This window comes from Syngnathus acus, chromosome 3, assembly GCF_901709675.1.
Source record: "Syngnathus acus chromosome 3, fSynAcu1.2, whole genome shotgun sequence".
NCBI classification, from domain to species: domain Eukaryota; kingdom Metazoa; phylum Chordata; class Actinopteri; order Syngnathiformes; family Syngnathidae; genus Syngnathus; species Syngnathus acus.
This window is the reverse complement of record NC_051089.1, coordinates 10,449,805-10,469,266: the sequence shown is the minus strand read 5'-3', so window position 1 is coordinate 10,469,266 and position 19,462 is coordinate 10,449,805. Positions and strand designations below refer to the sequence as shown.

General features: G+C 40.1%; 1 protein-coding gene across 6 annotated transcripts in view; it reads left to right on the top strand.

Moving 5' to 3' along the window:
* Nucleotides 1-67: 67 nt before the first annotated feature.
* The window catches only part of nfat5b (nuclear factor of activated T cells 5b), a 23,055-nt gene continuing 3,660 nt past the window's right edge, over nucleotides 68-19,462 (top strand). Inside the window, exons 1-13 of one of the 6 annotated variants that reach the window (XM_037248119.1) lie at nucleotides 68-347; nucleotides 7,176-7,258; nucleotides 9,222-9,344; nucleotides 12,903-13,527; nucleotides 13,919-14,105; nucleotides 14,763-14,953; nucleotides 15,196-15,368; nucleotides 16,041-16,175; nucleotides 16,243-16,295; nucleotides 16,808-16,940; nucleotides 17,081-17,149; nucleotides 17,305-17,396; nucleotides 17,492-19,226. In XM_037248119.1, coding sequence (XP_037104014.1) covers nucleotides 9,290-9,344; nucleotides 12,903-13,527; nucleotides 13,919-14,105; nucleotides 14,763-14,953; nucleotides 15,196-15,368; nucleotides 16,041-16,175; nucleotides 16,243-16,295; nucleotides 16,808-16,940; nucleotides 17,081-17,149; nucleotides 17,305-17,396; nucleotides 17,492-19,226 — 3,448 coding nt within the window. In that variant the 5' untranslated portion in view covers nucleotides 68-347; nucleotides 7,176-7,258; nucleotides 9,222-9,289. The other 5 variants (XM_037248121.1, XM_037248120.1, XM_037248117.1 and 2 more) reach the window with 5 other exon arrangements.

Below are 19,462 nucleotides of genomic sequence, written 5' to 3'. Positions count from 1 at the left end.
ATTGCGTCACCTGGGTGGGCGTGGCTCCCGGTGGCACTTGCACGGGCTCGAGAGGGCGGACTGAGGGGCGGAGACGACGGCGACGGCGAGGGTGTGCGAGCCCAAGTGAGACCAGACCGACGCTCAAATAAAGGACACATTTGGCAACGAGGACAAGTTTGGACACTTTACTCCTCTCACTTTATCCCTCACCCCTTCGATCAGCGGAGAGAGGAGCGGTGAGGTCACGCTTTTGCCCAACAGTGCCCGGCTTCCGCCCTCTTGAGGGATTGCGATGCCCTCTGACTTTGTCGCGCTTTTCAGCGAGGAGCTCGATCTCAATTCACCCGGATCCCTTTTCTCCCAAGGTAACAGCACTCGTGACGCTTAATGTTGAGTTTTTGAGTTGACACCTGTAGTGTAAAGCCCACTTCACACCGGTCAGACCAGTTTCGGGTTATTTGAGTGAAAAGCAGTTTGGACACTAGTTGACCTGTAAACATCAGCGTGTGCTCTGCATGCGGGCCCAAACAAGCCCTCAGGTAAGTTTGCAGAATTCCCAGCTGTCGTAAAGAGATCTATATTAAATCGCAAATGTAATATTGAGTTGCACTAATTGACATCTGCTAAAGTGCCATGTATAAAATCTAGTTCACTGATGGGCAACTTGCTGCTCATGGCTGCAACCCCACTCGGAGTGACCCCTTGGTTATTTTTCCCAGAAAAATTAAATAAAAATGAATATCGGAATCCGCAGATGTTGACTAATTTTAGGTTGTAACATCACTTATCACCACTAGATAGCGGATGTGTCTAAATTGCACTTACACTGGGTCCCTATACTACAATCTGATTAGGCCTAATATTCTTATTTTCAAATTTTGAATGGTATACAGGACAAACAGTACTGCAATAGTATTTAAAAAATGGAATGAGTTAATTCTGATATTTATTTATTCATGTTTATTCATGGAAATGCTTTGTTTTAGATTTTTTTCTGAAAAACATACACATTTGTCAGTAATGTGGTTAAAATGAGTGGAGTCAATATTTACTTTGCAAGTCAACTTAGTGTGCAACTCTAAAATTTTCGATTTAGGGGTCATTGTGCTCCTAATAAAAAAAAAAAGTTAGTTAATCTGCAGCCTTGCTACAACATTGTGTCAACTTAATGGACGTAAAACATCTGCCACTGTAAGCGTTAACGCGTCACAGCTTTCTGTGAATTTCTCGATTGCAAAAGTAACTATCTCTAAATAGTTTTCTTATATTGACACCCAACCAAAGGCTGGTCAATCATTAAAAGGACTGGCTGCGCAGTGCGCGTGTAAACCCTGGCTTAAATTGCTGTCTTAATATTGACTCTGCTGTGCTAAGCAAACTGACAGGCATGTGCTTTGAAATACTTGATTTCCTAGAAAAGTTGTGATTATCTGATATAGGGATGTAGGGGACCAATTGGGGTAAATCGCCAGATGCAATGATTCTCTATCAATCTGAAAAGCACTCTGAATTTAATTTAATTAAGAAACATTCATGCACAACACTGTGGTCTGCTTCATGCAATGTGTGATCATCTAAATATATGAAAGTTAAAGAATGTACTGGGGATTGTTCACCATCAATAACTTCTTTTGAATCTCATTGATGAATGAATCATTGACTTTAGACAAACCCTCGTAAAAAGACTAATCTTATTCAGGTCATAATATCACCTGCTCTGGTATTTACTGCACACTCGTGACTTTGTTTCTGCCGTGTGTTTCAATATGTGAGTGGTTTAACCTGTTGTGGACATGCTTGGACAATGTGCACTATATAAATGAAACTTTGAAGGTCCAACACAGCTAATCCACCACAGATTCTGTTAGAGTGACGCGACAGAAAAAAGATCATCTCTAAAAAGGGGCTAGTTTTTTTTTTTCCGGGCTGATTAATTGGTCTTGTGCTAGTTTTTATGGTTGTGAAAAGTCAAAATCCAGATTACATTTAAAGTAATTGCTCAGTTTGAACATCACTTTCAGTATAGGTTAGCAGAGGGTGGTATGAGGCCAAAAATGGATTAGTCAATAATCTTCTTAATTCTTATTCCACGTGCATAAAATTAATTTCCCAAAAAAACCCAACTGAGTTAGCAATGCCCCTTTTTACAAACAATCCGGGTTACATACAAATTTGAACCCGAACCCTTTTTACAACCAATTCGAGTTGCGCACAAATTTTTCATTGAACAATGACCTCTATTTATGGATAATGTCAAGACACGAACAGTCACCAAGGATTTGATCTATGTTGTGTTTCCTCTTGTGCTGCGCAACCATTGTTGTTATAAACTGAGAATAAACTTGATCCCTCCGTGGCGTAAGGCGGAAAGCTGTTGCATTAGATGACCAAAGTTCCGCATCCTCAGGGATGCAATCACATGAAATAGTATTTTTGCAAATGACGTGGTAGCATAATAGAAGTCTGAAAGTCATTTCAATTTCGTCAAAACAAAACAAAACATTTGCAATGTATGTGTGTTTTATTTATTAAAATAAATAGTATATTTTTAATTGAGACGAAGAATGGTTCGCGAGAGTGTAGTCATGTGCATTTTGTCACCAGCTGGAATTTCATTCAGCAATGCATTCAGTTCACCTAAGCACAGATGTCAGTCAGAGGCAGCAACATTTTATGAATGAATGCGGAAGCAGGTCTCATGTCAACATATTGAACTTTTGGCAAACAAGCGCTAAACAGTCAAAAAGGCTCCCACAAAAAGGGACGATTAGAAAAATGATCAAATACAATTTGTAGTGAATTAATCTTTTAAATGAGAAAAAAGAACGTGATAATTTTTTCCCCCTAGAAAAAAGACAAATTTCCCTTGATCAGTATGCCAAAATCAACCAATGTTTTGAAAAAACAACAACCATTATTAAAAAACAACACTTGAATCAAAGTTTCCCATGCCATTATGGAATCTTTTTTAAGAGCTATATTTCCAGTTGCACTGTAGAAGTTTCATATTTTATGAAGTTGTTTTATGCCAAGTAAATTAGGCCACCAGACTCCAATTTGTGCTGGTGGTCAGAGATTGTGCCTTAAGTGTTGCACATTTTCTCCAGCCCACCAGCTGCTTGATGTTTGTGAGAAATAAAGCCCACTTGTTTGGGCACATAATTATATTATTTTCCTTTGAATATTTTTGGTTTTGATGTAAAACGTTGTTTTGGAGAAACTGTCTCTCAGCGTTTATCAGTTGGATGCGTGTCAACTCCTCCAAAGTTCAAATTAGTCGTGTTTGACGGATTTTGTAACCAGCCCGTACTCGACTTACATGGATATTTTAAACGTGTACAAGTTTCTGTCCAATATTGATGAGGCCAATAGAAACATTTGATACCCAAATATTACAATAGTTGATCAAAACTTTCAATTAAATTAACTTTTAAATAATGTTATTGTTATTTGCTTTTTATTTTTATGTAAAAAATAAAAAACAATGAATTCAAATCAGATTTCTTTTCCCCTAATACATGATCCAACATTTAATTTTCCATCCGTATTATCCTTCCTTAGCACAGACTTGTACTTATTAAACTCCGGAAAAAATAGATAATTATCTGGTGTGATGCTGAAGCCAAAGGATAGTTATTATTTATTGATTGATTTTACACTTCAACACCATTTGTACGCATATTTGATATTAATTTTGGTTTCCAACGGTTCCTTTTCAAGGAATAATCTTGAATAAAATAAATGTTTGTTTTCGTCAACAAGACTCCTCTGTTTGTATCACCAGATGTGTAACATGAACTCAGAATATTCATAGTTCTGTAAAATTTCAATGTCACAGACATTGAATATTTGCCCTTGGGTTTATTCTTTTAGTTGAACACCACTTAAGCAGATTAATGTTGATTTACAACGCCTCTCGGGAGATGAAACACATATTTAATTGTATTTTGAGGTGGTTCATTATGTGCAAACATGGATACCTTACGGTAATATAGATAGTCGCCATATTTGAATACCCCCTTTTTATCCCCCCCATCTTTCATTTTTTTCCATGTGCACTGGTAGCAAAGCGAGATGTGAGCTAACAGCCTTTTGGGCAAAGCTGTAAAACTTGTAGCACTTGAAAGTAGCGTTGCTTAGTACTATTGTTGACTTGTAAGGTGATAACCATCATCAAAATAATTCTGTTTTGTAAAGGGAAGGGAGGAGGATGTGCACTGTCCTACTTTCTACATCGAAAAGTTCCACGACTCGTGTCAAAAAAGATGGACAGGGATTCAAAATGTTATGATAAAAAACACTCACTTTTCAAATTACCTACCAACATAACATGGAGTTAAATCGAATTTTGGGCATCATGATTTAATGCTGCAATCCACTTCAGTGCGCTACTCCTTCTGGTGTGGCTTACCTTGGCCACCAGGAGGCAGTACTATATCACGAAGTATATTTTTTTTATTAGAGGATAAGGACTTTACGCAAGTTAGTATTGTTATAGCATCTGTGTATTTTTCCAACCATTTATGTTTTGATACAACTATCTGTGCTCATCGTTAGCATATAAATGCCTTTTTATGTTAGCGTTCGACAAGCAATATACGTAGATTACTAGTTTAAAATCACATTTAATTATCTTTGTTTTTTAAGTTTGACTGTCAAGTTCAACTTGAGCTTGATTCATTTTAATGCAATTTTTAACGTATAATTATCTTTATTTGCTTTTTACCAAGTGATTTGACTTGAGTTAGAATTGACCAGCATACGGTGCTCGTGTCTGAAGTTTGTCCGCAAGTCAAAACAAAATCGCTTGAACGATGGCTTGTTTCTCAAAAAACTCACTTGTATCTTAAGATAGCCGTGTATATTTTCGCAAAACTGCACATCAAACATTGTACAGAAACCTTGTTTTGTATTTGCTAATGTAGTAGCTTGAATCACAGTACAACTCAAACTGCGAAGCGAAGCAGCATGTGAGAAAAGATAATAATGAACTATAATTCAATCTGTTCCAGACTTGCACATGACATTTGATGAGTTAGCAGAGCGTCATGGGTGATAGCAATGTCATTTTGCTTCATAAATCATGAGGCAGAATGTCAATGCCATCATCCATCTGTGGCAAGTCCACACCTGATTTTGTTTGATTTGGCTTTTCTGTGCTTTTAGAGCCATATTCCCCCATTCGTGCATAATCTTTGTTCCGTTCATTTATGAAGAAACAGGACATTATTTCAAATTGACAATGCAGGAAAACAGGAAAACTTGTGATCATTGTTTTCCAAAACAGATGCAGATGTTTGTCCTGTTCCAAGGATTTGGATAATTTTAAGTGAGACATGGTCTCTAAAAGATGACTCGATTATCATAACAGTTTTTGATTTACTTGATAATCGATTTGTTGTTAATAAAGAATCCTCGACCAAAATAGTTTCAAAATAGAGCCGACTTTGCGGTTGGACATGAAAAAGGGCAGAGTAGGACACTGACTGGTCACTGGTGGAATCACACAGGGGTGTTACGAAAGCAAATTCCAATTGTGCCACCGCAATAACAATAGGGAACCAGAAATGTATGCAACGCTGGTTTGTGGATAATTTGACAAACTTCAAACCAGAAGCCACTCATGCAAGCAAACATCTACTGTAGGTATCGCAATGCTGGAAAAAGATCGATAAAAGCCACTTAACATTTTGAAAATGATGATAAAAGCTGACATTTGAACTGAACAGCCACAATATTAGAAATGTATTAGATGAGTATTTTTATAGGGGAATTTGGACTTGTTTTGGTTGAACAAGGCACTTTCGCAGTGTCACAACAAAATGGTCACAAGTAGGTGGTCTGCAGGTGAGTATTTCATACACTGGTGTCATTTATTTTCAGGCGGCCAACATAAGGGCTGTGACCGTTTGGTCTCAAGAAACCGGGGAGACACTGCAGGAGTTTGTTTTTAAAGAAAAGTATTTTAATTAGGAAAAAAGATGTTATTTATTCATGCGCAGCAGTTTTGTTACAACTGGGAGAATATTTTTGTCCATCTGTTTGAAGTCCTCTAGGCCTGGTGCCTGTTTGCGATGAAAACGGGATCCCTCTGCTTTTGCCTCAAGGCTGTGATTGTTTTGAGGTAGTGTCTCACTTACTATTTAGGTTTCTATAGGCTGGAATTCTTACTCTTCTCTTATGCCTTAGGATTTTGAACATGATTATGCTGCTATGAGCTAAATTGTTACCAGTATTGTTTGAACTTTCTCTTTCTTTTTCCTTCTTTAAACTGAACCAGAAAAACTGCTTCTCCAATCTACAAGACCTTTCGTTTTCTATTACGTGTGTGCACATGGATGATGATTTTGAGTACCATTTCAATTGAAGTCAGGCTATAACTTGCCAGCTGGGAAGCATGAAATTTCACAACAATTGTTGACTCAATTGATCAGTTTGCATCATCGCTTGATTCTGTTGTGCCTTTGTTGCTAAAGGCCTTTCCTGTTTCTTCAGCATCACTTCCCTCTGAATCAGACAGCAATGGCTGAGGTGATGCAAAACTCCAGTTTTTATTAGTTCCATTACTCTGTGGTTGTAGGCTTGACGTATGCGTGTGCGTATGTTGGAGGGTGGCATATTTTTCTGTTCAGCCAACTTGAGCGTCTGTAAATGGTTTGAATGCCACTGCGTTCACCTTTCATGTGACGTCGAATGTTGTTTCATGCCAGCACAAAAAAAGTAAAACACATTTATGAGGCCTAATCTAACAGGATCAATATGTACAAGACTGCAATTTTTCCAAAATATGAATACCCAAAAAGATTGTGTGTAACTTCATTATATGGAATCACAGGTATCCTTGCGTGAATATACAAATAAATCCTGAACAGATGTTATGTTTTTAGTCAAAGATAATTTGAGGGAAGTTTTTTTCAAATTTGGAGACTTCGTCCTGTTTTTTTCCGTCGATTTAGGTTATTCAATTTTGTTTCCTTAGGAGAGTGAATTCAACTTGTGCGGTGGATCTGTTGCTATGGAGCCCCTGGCAGCCATCATGTAGGCTTGGCTGTAAACATTTCAGTGTTGTTGCACAAGCTTTGCTGCAGACACCAGCTCCAATATATTGACACAGCGATTTAAACTTTGTGTCTAACCACTTTACAAATTAGCCAAGATAACACTAGTTTCAAAAAAACCTTTCTGTTTCGCAGAATTCACTCAAACCTGTTGGGCAAGTTGAAGTAGAGACAAGGTTCCAAAACCATAGTGAATGAGTCACGGGAGAGAGCGAGAGGTAGGTGGTGGAGGAGGGGTTTTAATCACCCCTAAAAAAAAAAAACGTGCCACGCCCTACGTGTCAGGGCTAGTAAGAGCAAGCAACAGGAATGTGAACGCAATGAATAAGACTGCCAGTCACATGGTGAGTGTTATCTTTTTTTTTTTCATCCTGCATCTCTTACCATGACACAGCGTGAGAGAAAATACGCTTAGGAAATAATGCCGAGCAATATTTGTTTGGCTTATTCTGTGTAATTGTACTGGCACTGGAGTGTAATGCAAAACACACATACTTGATTTTACCCGCTCGAGCTGTTCAGTATGATGAAGCTCACAGAGAGCAGTGGTCCTCCATAGTGCGCATAACATCACTACTACAAAGTTCTAACATGAAGTGGTGTGCTTTGTACAGTTGGCGTGAAAGGGCGAGTGTTTTGTCACGTGCAAATGAAGAATTGCACTCTGTCTGTGTAGAAGGAAACAAACATTCAGCAGTTTTCACTCTTCCAAAACATCCAGGGCCTGTGGAAACACTTTGAACAGTCCAGCCAGTGATGCGAGACCAGTGAGTAGAGGGAAGTGTACATATTTTCTGCCTGTGCGGTTGGCAATGTGTTTACAGGAAGGGCTGCCCGGTTGGAGCACATTTCTGCATGCTCAGTCTGCGAGGGAGCCCCGAGAAGACTTGAGCTTTAAACAAAGATACAAACTCTGGGAGAATGTTTTTGGATCGGAGGTGGCAGTTACGAACGTATGGGAAATGTGGACTAGGTGGCACGGCCACATTCAATCCCTGGTATGAAGTTCAGAATTAAGCCCCCTTTCTGGGAATCAGCATTCCCTGCTCATCTGCTCTGAGCTCTAAGAGACTAGAGAGCTTTGGGAATGATGCAGCCCGGGCCGGTTTCAGTATGTGCCGAGTTTGGGTTTTATAAAACGAGAGCTCACAATGGAAGGGTTAAGTATTTGATATACACACCAAGCTGCATGGCTCATCTGCAAGTCATTAAAGCTAGCGGTTGGCAGCGACGAGAGAGCGAGTCGGGCAAATTTGACGGCCGCTCTAGGTCCATATCATAATATTTGGATGATGAATCAGGCTACTGGTAAATGTGTTGACCTAAGACATAGAGTGGACAAGGGAAAAAGTGTTGGATGTTGTGTTAAGATCTGTTTTTGTTCATGCGCCTCAGTTGCGTTGACATTTTGATACGTGTTGATATCATTTCACTGGACTCAAGTGGACATCCCCACACACATTATTATCCTAGCGCTCTGTGACTTATTGTCTGAGAAAAGTTTGCTTATGATAACTAGAATGGATAACATTCACTTGAGCTCACAACTGTGTCCTAATGTGGAGCAGCACTAGGATTCAGTTTTTTTGTTCTGCCCCACTAAGTTATCGTGGTCGGTCAGGCCACACGCGGTAATACTGGAATATTAAAAAACAAAATGTAATGTTTTCATTTTTAACAAAACTACAAGCTAAAACCAATGTTTCCATTTGGACATCAAAATAAATAACCTCTTGTCATGAATCCAAAACTAAGCTCATTTTTGTTTTTAAGGTAAACATTAAGTACCACAATAATGGAATTCTACAGTGGACCCCCGCTTTTTGGTGAGGCCCACAAATAGCAAAAATCAACACCCATTATATATTCGTGACGGGTGGAAAGAATCATGGAAAAACTTGTATAAGCATTCTAATCAGTATAAAAATGACAAATGGGGTTGGCTCTTTCCTCCCCCCCAAAAATAATCATTGCAAAACAATATTGAAAAACAAATCTGCAAATAGGTCAATGTGTGCTCAACCACAAGTATGTGTCCCCAGGAAAATTGGGTAAAACTAATCAAACTGGAGAATTCTGTAGTTGGTTATATTGAGTCCAAGTGCTCAGCTTACTGCTTTTGTATCTCCTAGTATCGTGCTCATCGTTTAAATGCCTTCTTACCGCTTTTGTATCTCCTAGAATTAGTGTACGACCACCTTCCCGGAGAGCTGCACTTTTGTTCCAAAATCCAGTAGAACCCATTAACTATGAGCCAAACCAGCGGTGGAGAGGCCGGACCCCCTTCAGCTGCTTTAGCTTCAGGTAAGATCCTATTTTTTTCTCCTATTAGCAGGAAAGGTTGTGTCCAAACCCCCAAAATACATTTAACTACTATCTTAGTGGTGTTTCATCACAGAGTGCATTGTAAAAACAACACTTAAGCATTCCATTATGTTGAAGTTTCAAACTTGATCCTTTAATTTCAGGTTGTGTTCAAAATCAGTCACATAGACAATATTATACTGACTCCCGTGAACTCCTGCATGTTCATGGTTCAGCTTTCACTAATTAGCCTTTTTGCTGTTCTTTTTTTGTTTTTTTTTTAACCTCTATAGTTTTACAAATCTCGTTTTTGTGCCAATACCTATACCGATTATTAATAGTCAATGAAATTGACAACTGATATTTGGAACCACTATTCATTTTCATTAAAATGGAAAATATTGGCATTTAAAAAAAAAAAAAATCCAACTATTAACGGGTTTAACGTTTTTTTTAAAATTTTTATTTTAATTTTAAACAAAAAAAACAAACGTTCCAGAGCGTTCCTAGATTTAGCTACATCTGTCAGAAAATTTGATTAAATGGTTCCCTTAAGTTCACAGTTTTAAATGGATCTCTCATTGGCTATGAGATTTTTCAAAGAAGGCTGATGGTGCCCATAAGTGGCCCAGACGACAATTGAATGAAATGAATAGTAGCAATTTCACGGAATATAGTTCACTCTTCATCAACCAAATGACAAACAGTTTTCAAACACAACTCTGACGCATTGTAAATTACCTAATCATTGTCTCATAATTCCAATGGCTCAACATCACCCAGTGGTTCTGAACACAACCTGAAAAAAAAATGGAAATGTTACATTCCTGCATGATGTTTCGCAAATTGAAAACATCTACGACCGGAGAAAACAATAGGGGTTGTCTGGTTGGGAAAAAATGGTGCTGCACTCCCCACATTCTTGTCATTATTCTGGAATTCATGCATACATGGATGGGTTCCACAAAAACATGTCACATGTGGTCAGAAGTAATTATACAACAGGTTAAGAATTTATTTGAGAGAAGATGCAGCACACAGGTTACGAGTACTCTGACAAAGGTTTTTAAATTCAGATTTCAAACGTTTTGATGATTTTTTGGGGCCGCTTGATGGTTACTTAGCACTGAGGTTACAGTGCTGAAGAAAAGCTTATAATTAGAAATCACTTTTGAAAATGTAAGATTTGTCATGCTGCATGAAATCAAATAATTAACAATGTAATAAAAAAAAATGTACAGTATTTTCGCAAAGTTTGAAGAAACCCATTAGTCCATTCTTCGGCACTTGTGCAGGGAAAGCTGATAACAAAGTTGTCTTTTCAAAGTCTAAAAACACCTAACTGGATCTTCAAAAATCACTCAAAGCAGAAAAGACACACAAGCAAGCAAAGGGCAAATACTTGATAGTAGTCTATTGTTAGACGAAACAGATGACTCGCTACTTTAAAACACAATAAGTCCCAGTGCCCTTGAAAAGATGACTTGGATTCTGGCTTTTTAAGGCAGAGTTGCCAAGAAAGACTAATAAAAGGAAAAGAGAACAATAGACACACATTCCTCTGTAGCTCAGCCTGTTCCAGTCAAACCAGAAATTTGTCTTATCAAAATAGTAACGGTATTTCTCATTCAACCACTGTATTTAATGTTCAGTAAAATTGTGCTTTTTCCCCACAAATGTGAACTTTTGCGCTAGTCCCATGAGATTGACTGATAAACAGTATTCTAAATACAATCGGAACATGATCTTTTTTTGTATAGTACTGTATTTCAGTAAACATTATGATGACTCCAGTTCAATTGATGGTCTCTTTCATGAAACAATATTTATTCAATGATTGAGAATAATGTTGATGTATTCTCTTGTGCCCCCACTCTCCACTCTCTTCTTCTCTTAACAGTTTGCTTTGTTTGCAAACCCATAAAACCTCACACAGTTCATAATGCCGGCAGCAGCTTTACTTCTATTCGTCTGCAAGTGGGGCTGGGCGATTGTGGAAAAAAACAATAGTCACCATTGTTTTTGCTATTGAAATCATGAATAATCGTGACTATCCCTTATCTCTTTATTGTATTTATTTGACCTAATTCTATTTTTCTGCTTTTATTTCCATGAGTCTTGGGACCTATTGGGCTAACCTAAACTTTACATAAAACTTGAAAGAACAAACTGAAAAAATACTGGTAGTCACATATTAAATAAGAATTTATTAAAAAATGTATTAAAAAAATATTTATGTATTATATTATTTGTGTAAAAAAACCACACTAAAAAAACAACACACAACTGAATGCAAAAAGACAGACAGACAGACCATTGCCACAAACTGTTGAACACAATAATTGGTTTTCTTGAATTATAATGTTAAAGATAACGATAGAGGGATGCCAGAATGAAACTGACGATCTACTAATTCAAATTAGTTGCCCAGCCCTATCTGCAAGTTAACCACACTGTTCCCTACTTCTCACACAACTAATTGTTCCTAAATTACAGTCTGCAGGCATGCTGGGGTGACTTTTTTTAATCATTATTTTTTACTAATTTCTTCTAAATTACAGCGTGCAGGCATGCTGGAGTGACTTTTTTTCTGTTCACTTTCAGCCCTTATTGCTCATTCGCTGTCTCATTTTTATTACAGGAACTTCCCTCTGAAGCAGGGAGGGTCTGCATATAAAATGGTCTGCAGTTCTGTGCTTCATAGGTCAGAAGCTTGTTTATTTTGTCTATGTGGCTACATTCAGTCCCAGGCAAAACCATTTTTTCAAATCCTAAATTCAAGCTCGATTGACTGGCATGCCACATTTTGCTCATTTTGAACCACCTTCATCATGTGACGAAAAATGAATTATTCTCCCGTGCTAATTTGCTGAGTTATTTTTTTCAAAGATTTCCACATCATTTAAACAAGGCTCATACTATAGTTTATTTTTTGTAATGCTGCCTCTCTAGTTTTTCTTTTCTACAGTGACATCCGTCAATATCACAGTTGATTCCCACTTTGGGCAAGTGTTTTTATTTTTAAGCCCTGCATTTATATGGGTGGCCGTTCACCTCAAATCATATGTTCCCATTGAAATGAATGGAAATGCCATTAATTCGTACCTGCCGTCTTCAAGTGAAGTAAAGTCAAGTTTATTTATATAGCCTTTCATCTCAGAAAGGTCCCAAAGGGCTTCACATGCCCACAGTTGACAAATACTCTCCACATTAGGATTCCTGAGAGTTTTAGGGCCTAATTCCGTGAATACATGTTGTAGAGTTTGATACCTCCAACAACATTAAGAACCACTGTTCTAGGCACTCCCACTTGGATGCAATAGTCAATCCTATTGCAGCAGGGTGTCCTTTAACTCTTCTTTGAGTCATTTTAACTCCTCTCTCAGCCCATCATGCGGTGTTAATTGCCACCATACAGTGCTTAGCTTTTTTTCTTGTAAACTTGTAGCTCAAGTCACTCATATCTCAGGGCACCATAGTACAAACTTTAAGTTCTGAAATGGGAAAAATGTCAGGATATATGAAATGATATTAACTTTCCAATTATTTGCACTGTAGATGGCATGTCCTGCTCTATGACCATGGATGGCCCCCGCAGTGCTTTTCCCACCTCTTCCAGCTCCACCAAACATTGCAATTCTTCAGCCAGTGACCATGTTCAGAGTGGCAGTCTCGACCCAGAGGACATCCGAACTTGCCGAGCCGTACCAGAGAGCTTTGGTGCCGAAGGTGGGAGTGCCAACGGCAATGGCGGTGCTCATTGCCTGGCCACCAATGAGGTTGGAGGAGGGTTAGGTGTGCTATCCCAGGAGGATCAGCCCCATCAGCACATGATGCCCCCCAAGCGTCGCACCGAACTGAACATCTCACCGCCTCCCCAAGACCTACTTAGCGACAGTCATATGTCCTGTCAAGCAGAAACCTCATTGGATTCAGAACACAGCAACAGCATCTGGATGGAGGACTCCCTCTCCAACTTCAGTAACATGAGTACAAACTCTTACAATGACAACACAGAGGTGCCACGAAAGTCACGCAAACGCACCCCACGACAAAGGCCGGGGCCCAAGTCTTTGCTTACCAATGAAGCCAGCATGGATGTTTTCGATGCGGACAGCGCCAAAGGCCCACACTATGTCTTCTCCCAGCTCGGCTCGGACAGCAAGACTGGACAAAAAGGAAGGTATGATAAGGCCGCCAAACTCATCCCTACCTTCAGTAAAGTTATTCAGTGCTACAGCCAGTGGCTCTCAAAGGCCCAGGAAAAGCAATGCTGATTAAATAAACAGATACAATTCACTTGCTTAATGAAGGCCGTCCACATTGCTTAGTGCACCATGGCAACTGTGGAGCACTTTCACCACTGGTTGTTTTAAGTCGGTCGGTAGATCCTTTACTAATCCTGTAGGAAATTCTGGTGAGAAAAGCAAATGATGGCCATTATCCAGAAGCGTGATCAGCTGATCTTAAGTCAATAAGTCTAGGCCTGACGTTTACGAGTAAAACAAGAGGCCAGAGGTGATGAAATGTGGCTGTGTCAAGCTTTCTTTTTTTGTGTCTGTTCTTTTCTGCAGTCCACAAGAAAAAACTCCGGCGCCTCACCTAAAAGGAGTTCTGTCCATGCAATATCCATCTAAGAGTGAACAAAAGGAGCTGAAGATCCTTGTTCAGCCTGAGCCTCAGCACCGGGCTCGCTACCTGACGGAGGGCAGCCGAGGGTCCGTCAAGGACCGCACTCAGCAGAGCTTCCCGACCGTCAAAGTAAGTGTTATTTTATTTTTTTCATCTCCAGGCAGCCTTGTTAAAGAACCACTTTTGCGCCATGAGAAGGTCATTCGTGTATAATACATATCAGCCACCAAATTTAACTCCGCAGGAGAGATAGAGTCCAATGTTGCCATGAGATACAAGTTTATTTTAATCCCATGACCATGCTCGCAGCTGAAAACTCACACCTCAAATCATCTTTCCGAGTTGATGCCAATAAGTCATTCCAGCCTCCCTCCCAAATTCTCAATGTCTTTTTAATTTAAAAAAACACTCTGTAACATTGTACTTTTTGCATAAATGTTTACAATATGAAAATTTCGCTTGCAAGTCAAAGCAAAATATTGGCCGAATGACAGCTTGTCACTTGAAAAACTCATTTCACATGTATCTCAAGACACCACTGTACTTTTCAATGTTTGTATGCTTACTCAAGGCACATTCGGGGATAAGAAAATAGTAATTTTTTAATTTTGAGTTGAGATTTGGAACTGTGAGTTTACAAATGAAATGTATAAATATTTGTCTAAGATCAATACATCTTAGGAAACATTGACATATACCATTTATCTTCATGAAGCCAGTCAAGACGTTAACTTCAATTGTCATGCGTTTATGTTTGCTAATTTTTGTATTAAATATGTTTTACAGCTGGAGGGTGTCAATGAGCCAGTCATTTTGCAAGTTTTTGTCGGAATCGATACTGAGCGGGTGAGGCCCCACGGATTTTACCAAGCTTGCAGAGTGACCGGCCGCAACACCACAGCCTGCAAAGAGGTGGATATTGGGGGCACAACTGTCATTGAAGTCCCCTTGGACCCAAGCACCAATATGACCTTAGCGTACGTACTTTGTCTTAATGGTCAGCACACTGAGCATTTGTGTGCACAAAATAGGACTCGGAAGGGTTTTATTATTAAATTTGTTGAGCCGTCACTATAACACCTAAAACTGAATTGATTCGATCTGAGTGCCAACACATTATTTGCAATTTCATTAACAATCAGTTCTATTGGTAAATTTTGAGTTCCTTCATAAGCTGCATTTTTTTTCCCCCAAAAACTGACACTGAGTCTTTGTACAGTGTGGACTGCGTTGGAATCTTGAAGCTCCGAAATGCCGATGTGGAGGCTCGCATCGGTGTGGCGGGGTCAAAAAAGAAGAGCACACGTGCCAGGCTCGTGTTTCGGGTCAACATCCCACGTCCAGACGGTTCAGTGCTCACACTCCAAACGTTGTCGTCTTCCATCCTTTGCAGTAAGTGAAGCTTTTCAGTTCTTGTGGATAGGGTTACTTCTTTTCTTGGAGAAGCGCCGTATAAAACTTTACTGCAGCCTTACGCCAGAAGGCTCTGTATTTGTTCTTGTTTTTTATGACAGTTTTTGAAGACATTGTGTAAATTCCCTTCATTCTAATGTAATGTATAATCGTGCAAACAGTTTAAGGGTGCGGTGGACTATATAAACAGGAAAGCGGCCACAAGAAAGTTAATTTGGTAGAACTGACACGAGAGGAATAAAAGGAAGGACAAAACAATAGACGTGTGATACCGTTTAAACTGAGCCAACACGCAATTCAGTACAGTATCTTTCCACATACGGTAAATGCAGTGCATGAATCACAAATACTGTACATGTGAGTCTCGGAGGTATGTCGCAATCATATGAAGGGAAATACCCAGGAAGGAAATACTGTATGTTTTGATTTGTTTTGTTGTTTTTGCGTATAACATTTTTAAACCTCTTCCAAACAGTAGTACCAGGTTTAAGTTTTGCCTCTTTTTGCTCAACAATATCATAATAAACAAGTTCTAAAGATGTATTGTTTAGACTGGGAGTGCCAGTATTATCAGCAAATTTGTGTTCCTTGCCACCCAGACTGCATTTCATACTTAAAAATGTTGTGTCGTAATGTACCTGTTGTCAACAGCTCAGCCGGCAGGGGTTCCGGAGATTCTGAAAAAATCATTGCACAGTTGCTCAGTGAGGGGAGGAGAAGAGCTCTTCATCATTGGCAAGAATTTTCTCAAAGACGCCAAAGTCGTTTTTCAAGAAAATGTCGCTGGTAAGAAATTTGAAAATTGATTCCAATTGCAGAATATTTCCAGTTCAATAATCATCATCTTTTTCAGATGAAACATCTTGGAAGACGGAGGCAGAAATTGACATGGAATTGTTTCACCAGGTTGGGCTTAATCTTGTTTTATTTGAACCACATAATTTGTGGCAACCATAAATAAGTCACTTGAGATTCTTTGGGTCATTTAGAAGTAATCATCTTATGTAGCTGATGGTTCAAAGGTTTCAGTGAGCTCTTTGTATTGTGCCCTAAATACACAGTCTCTAAGGTGTGTTTCAACACTGACACCATTGATCTTTACTCTTGTAAACAAAACAGTCCAAAGGAACAAAAAGTATTTTATTTAACAAGCTAATCCTTGTGAGATCAACATCGGTTTTAAAGCTAACAAACATTAACACACATAATAAAAAGCCAGAAAAAAAGCAAACATAGACTAAATGGCTCGAATATTTATGCATTACTATTTATGTTTTGTTTTGCTTAAAGCTAATGCAAGTAAATGTATCTTGAATTTATTTAATAGTGTAAATGGCAGGTCATTGCTAGGACTGCACAATAGTATAGAACTATGTTATTCATGTACGCATTTGTTTTTTCTTTGTTTTTCTCCCAAGAATCATTTGATCGTGAAGGTTCCACCTTACCAGAACCAGAGCATCACCTCACCAGTGTGTGTGGCTATCTATGTGGTCACCATTGCTGGCAGATCCCATGATGTTCAACCTTTTACATACAATCCAGATTCAGGTTGTTTTTTTTGTCTCTTTCTTCCCAAGTACAATGATAATATCACGTCATAAACTGAAAAGGTCATCGGAATTCTTTTGAATTACCAGTACACTTTGGTAGTCATGTGTGCGAATGTGTCTATGTGCCTTCTCTTGCAGAGAACACTGAAGTTTTTGTGAAGAAAGAGACGTCATCTCCAGTGAAGACATGTCCCTTTGACGATCAAAGTAAATATTCTGGACATATTTTATTTCCAAAGGTTAATCAAAAAATGTTAAAACAAAATACTATTCTCTAAATATAAGACATTGATATTAATAATCGAATACAGGGAGGAAAGCCAGATGGTTTCAATAAATCGTTCTCATACATCTCGTGACAGTTCTGATGCCTCGTATGGTGCCTCAAGTGAAGAAAGAAGAAGTCACTCCAATGGAGGTTACCAACAACCTCCAACCCTCTGCTGTGTTCAAGGTAATTGATTATAAACTGGTCACCTGATATTTTTTTATTTTCAAGTACTACTTAGAAACTACATTTGTGTTTGAACTTCTTGTTGGTTCCGCCAGTCGCCACCTGACCTTGGTCCAGCTCAGCAGAACCCAGACATGTCTACAGGTCATCTAAATAACATAGATTTTTCCAACACATTGCCACAATCCTTGGGCGACCCCGACAAGGGCCAGGCACCAGATTTTACCAACACAGAGGCCTTAACTACAATCCAGCCCATGGTGGGTCTTGGGCAGGGTCAAGTCAGCAGCTCCGGGTCTACGGTGCGACCTTGTGGTGATCCCGGAGCTCAACAGCAGCAGCTGCCCATGTTCCCTTCTGGCGAAGTGAACCAGTTTGATGAGGCGGTTAGACAAAAGCCCGAAGCGTTTGGTAATGTGCCACTTCAGACGGATAACTCAATGACCAGCCAGCAGCACCATTTGCAGCACCAACAGATCCAAAACCGGCAACTTCAGCAGCAACAGCAGCAAATTCATCAACAACAACAGCAGCAACTTCAGCAGCAACAGCATCAAATTCATCAACAACAACAGCAGCAACAACAACTGCAGCAGCAACAGCAGCAGCAGGTGCTGGAGAATCTTCAACAGCAAATATACCAATCGCAGTGTGTGAATGTGGAGCAACAGGGATCCTCACAATGTGCTCTGCCAAACCAGGGCTCACTTTTCCAACAGGCTCAGCAGCAGCAGCAGCAGCAACAGCAACAGCAGCAGCAGCAACAACAAACAACTCTCTTTCAGCCGAGCACCGATTTGCTCTCTATTCAGACCAACTTCCTGCAGCAGACACCCTCACACCCCTCACCGCCAGCGTTCCACAACGCCGGCCCTCTGGCTGAAGCGCACGATCCCCAGGGAGCTCTGTTTCATAGCCAGGGTGCCTCTCACACTCCAGAACCGGTGCAGGTCGTGCTCTTCCAAAACCCCATGACAGTTCTACCCTCTCCGGACCAGCAACCTTCAACGCCTAGTCTTTTCCTCCCCCAGACATCTCTTTCAGGTCAGCTGACAAGCAATAGTAGTAACCAACAGCAGCAAATGGCCTTTCTCAGTGCTCTCCAAACACCTGCCCCCGAACAACAAGCGGTGTTTCAGCCTCAGGCTCAGACTCAGCTCTCTCCCATTCAGCAAGGCGCACCAATGGAGCAACAGCAGCCTCCCCAGCCTCAACCCCTCTCTCAGGCAAGTCAGCAGCAATGTTTGTTCCAGAACATCTCTCAGCATCCACCTGCAAACACGCTGTCTTCAGCTCAACAGCAGCCAGCCGGACACCTGTTCTGTAACAACCCCCTGCCTACCGCAGACCCGACATCCAACATTCTCTTTAGCAATCAGGGGCAGATGCCTCCTATGAGCAGCAGCAGTCTAGTTTCCCAAGAGCCCCAGAACCCGTCGCTGCTTTTCTCACAAGCCAGCATGGTGACGGTAACCCAACAGGTGCACTCAGAGCCCATGGCCTTAGGTAACCCTAACGATGCACGTCAGCAAGTGCTATTCCAGGAACAGCAACCAATGCAACTTGGAAACGCCACAAACAATGGGCAAGAGCAGTCCGTGGGGATCTTCATGCCTCCGCCAAATATGGCCTCTCTGCAAGGCGGGTTGTCTCAGGAGCTTGCGCAGTCGGCCATGTTTGCTTCACCCAATGGCGTGGCGAACCTCCAGACGACCACCTCGTCTCCTGTTCAGCAGCCGGGGACTCTGTTTCAGTCTGCAGTCGGTGGGACCATCAGGCAGCCCAACCAACCTCAGCAACCTGACGTATTCATTTTTGGAATTCACAACGGTGAGCAATTTGATTGAACCTAATCTACTAGTTAATAATCCCAAACTACGAGTCTGGTTCATTCCCCCATTTTGAAAATGTAAAGCTTTTTCTCCACCAAGCACTTCAGTTTTAGAAGCTGGATACAACTATGAATGAGTGAAGGTCGATCATGAATCGGATAAATAAGCGCTGTCGACAATGGAATTGGAATCGTTAAATTCTCATCGATTCCCGTACCCATTGTTAGTACAAGT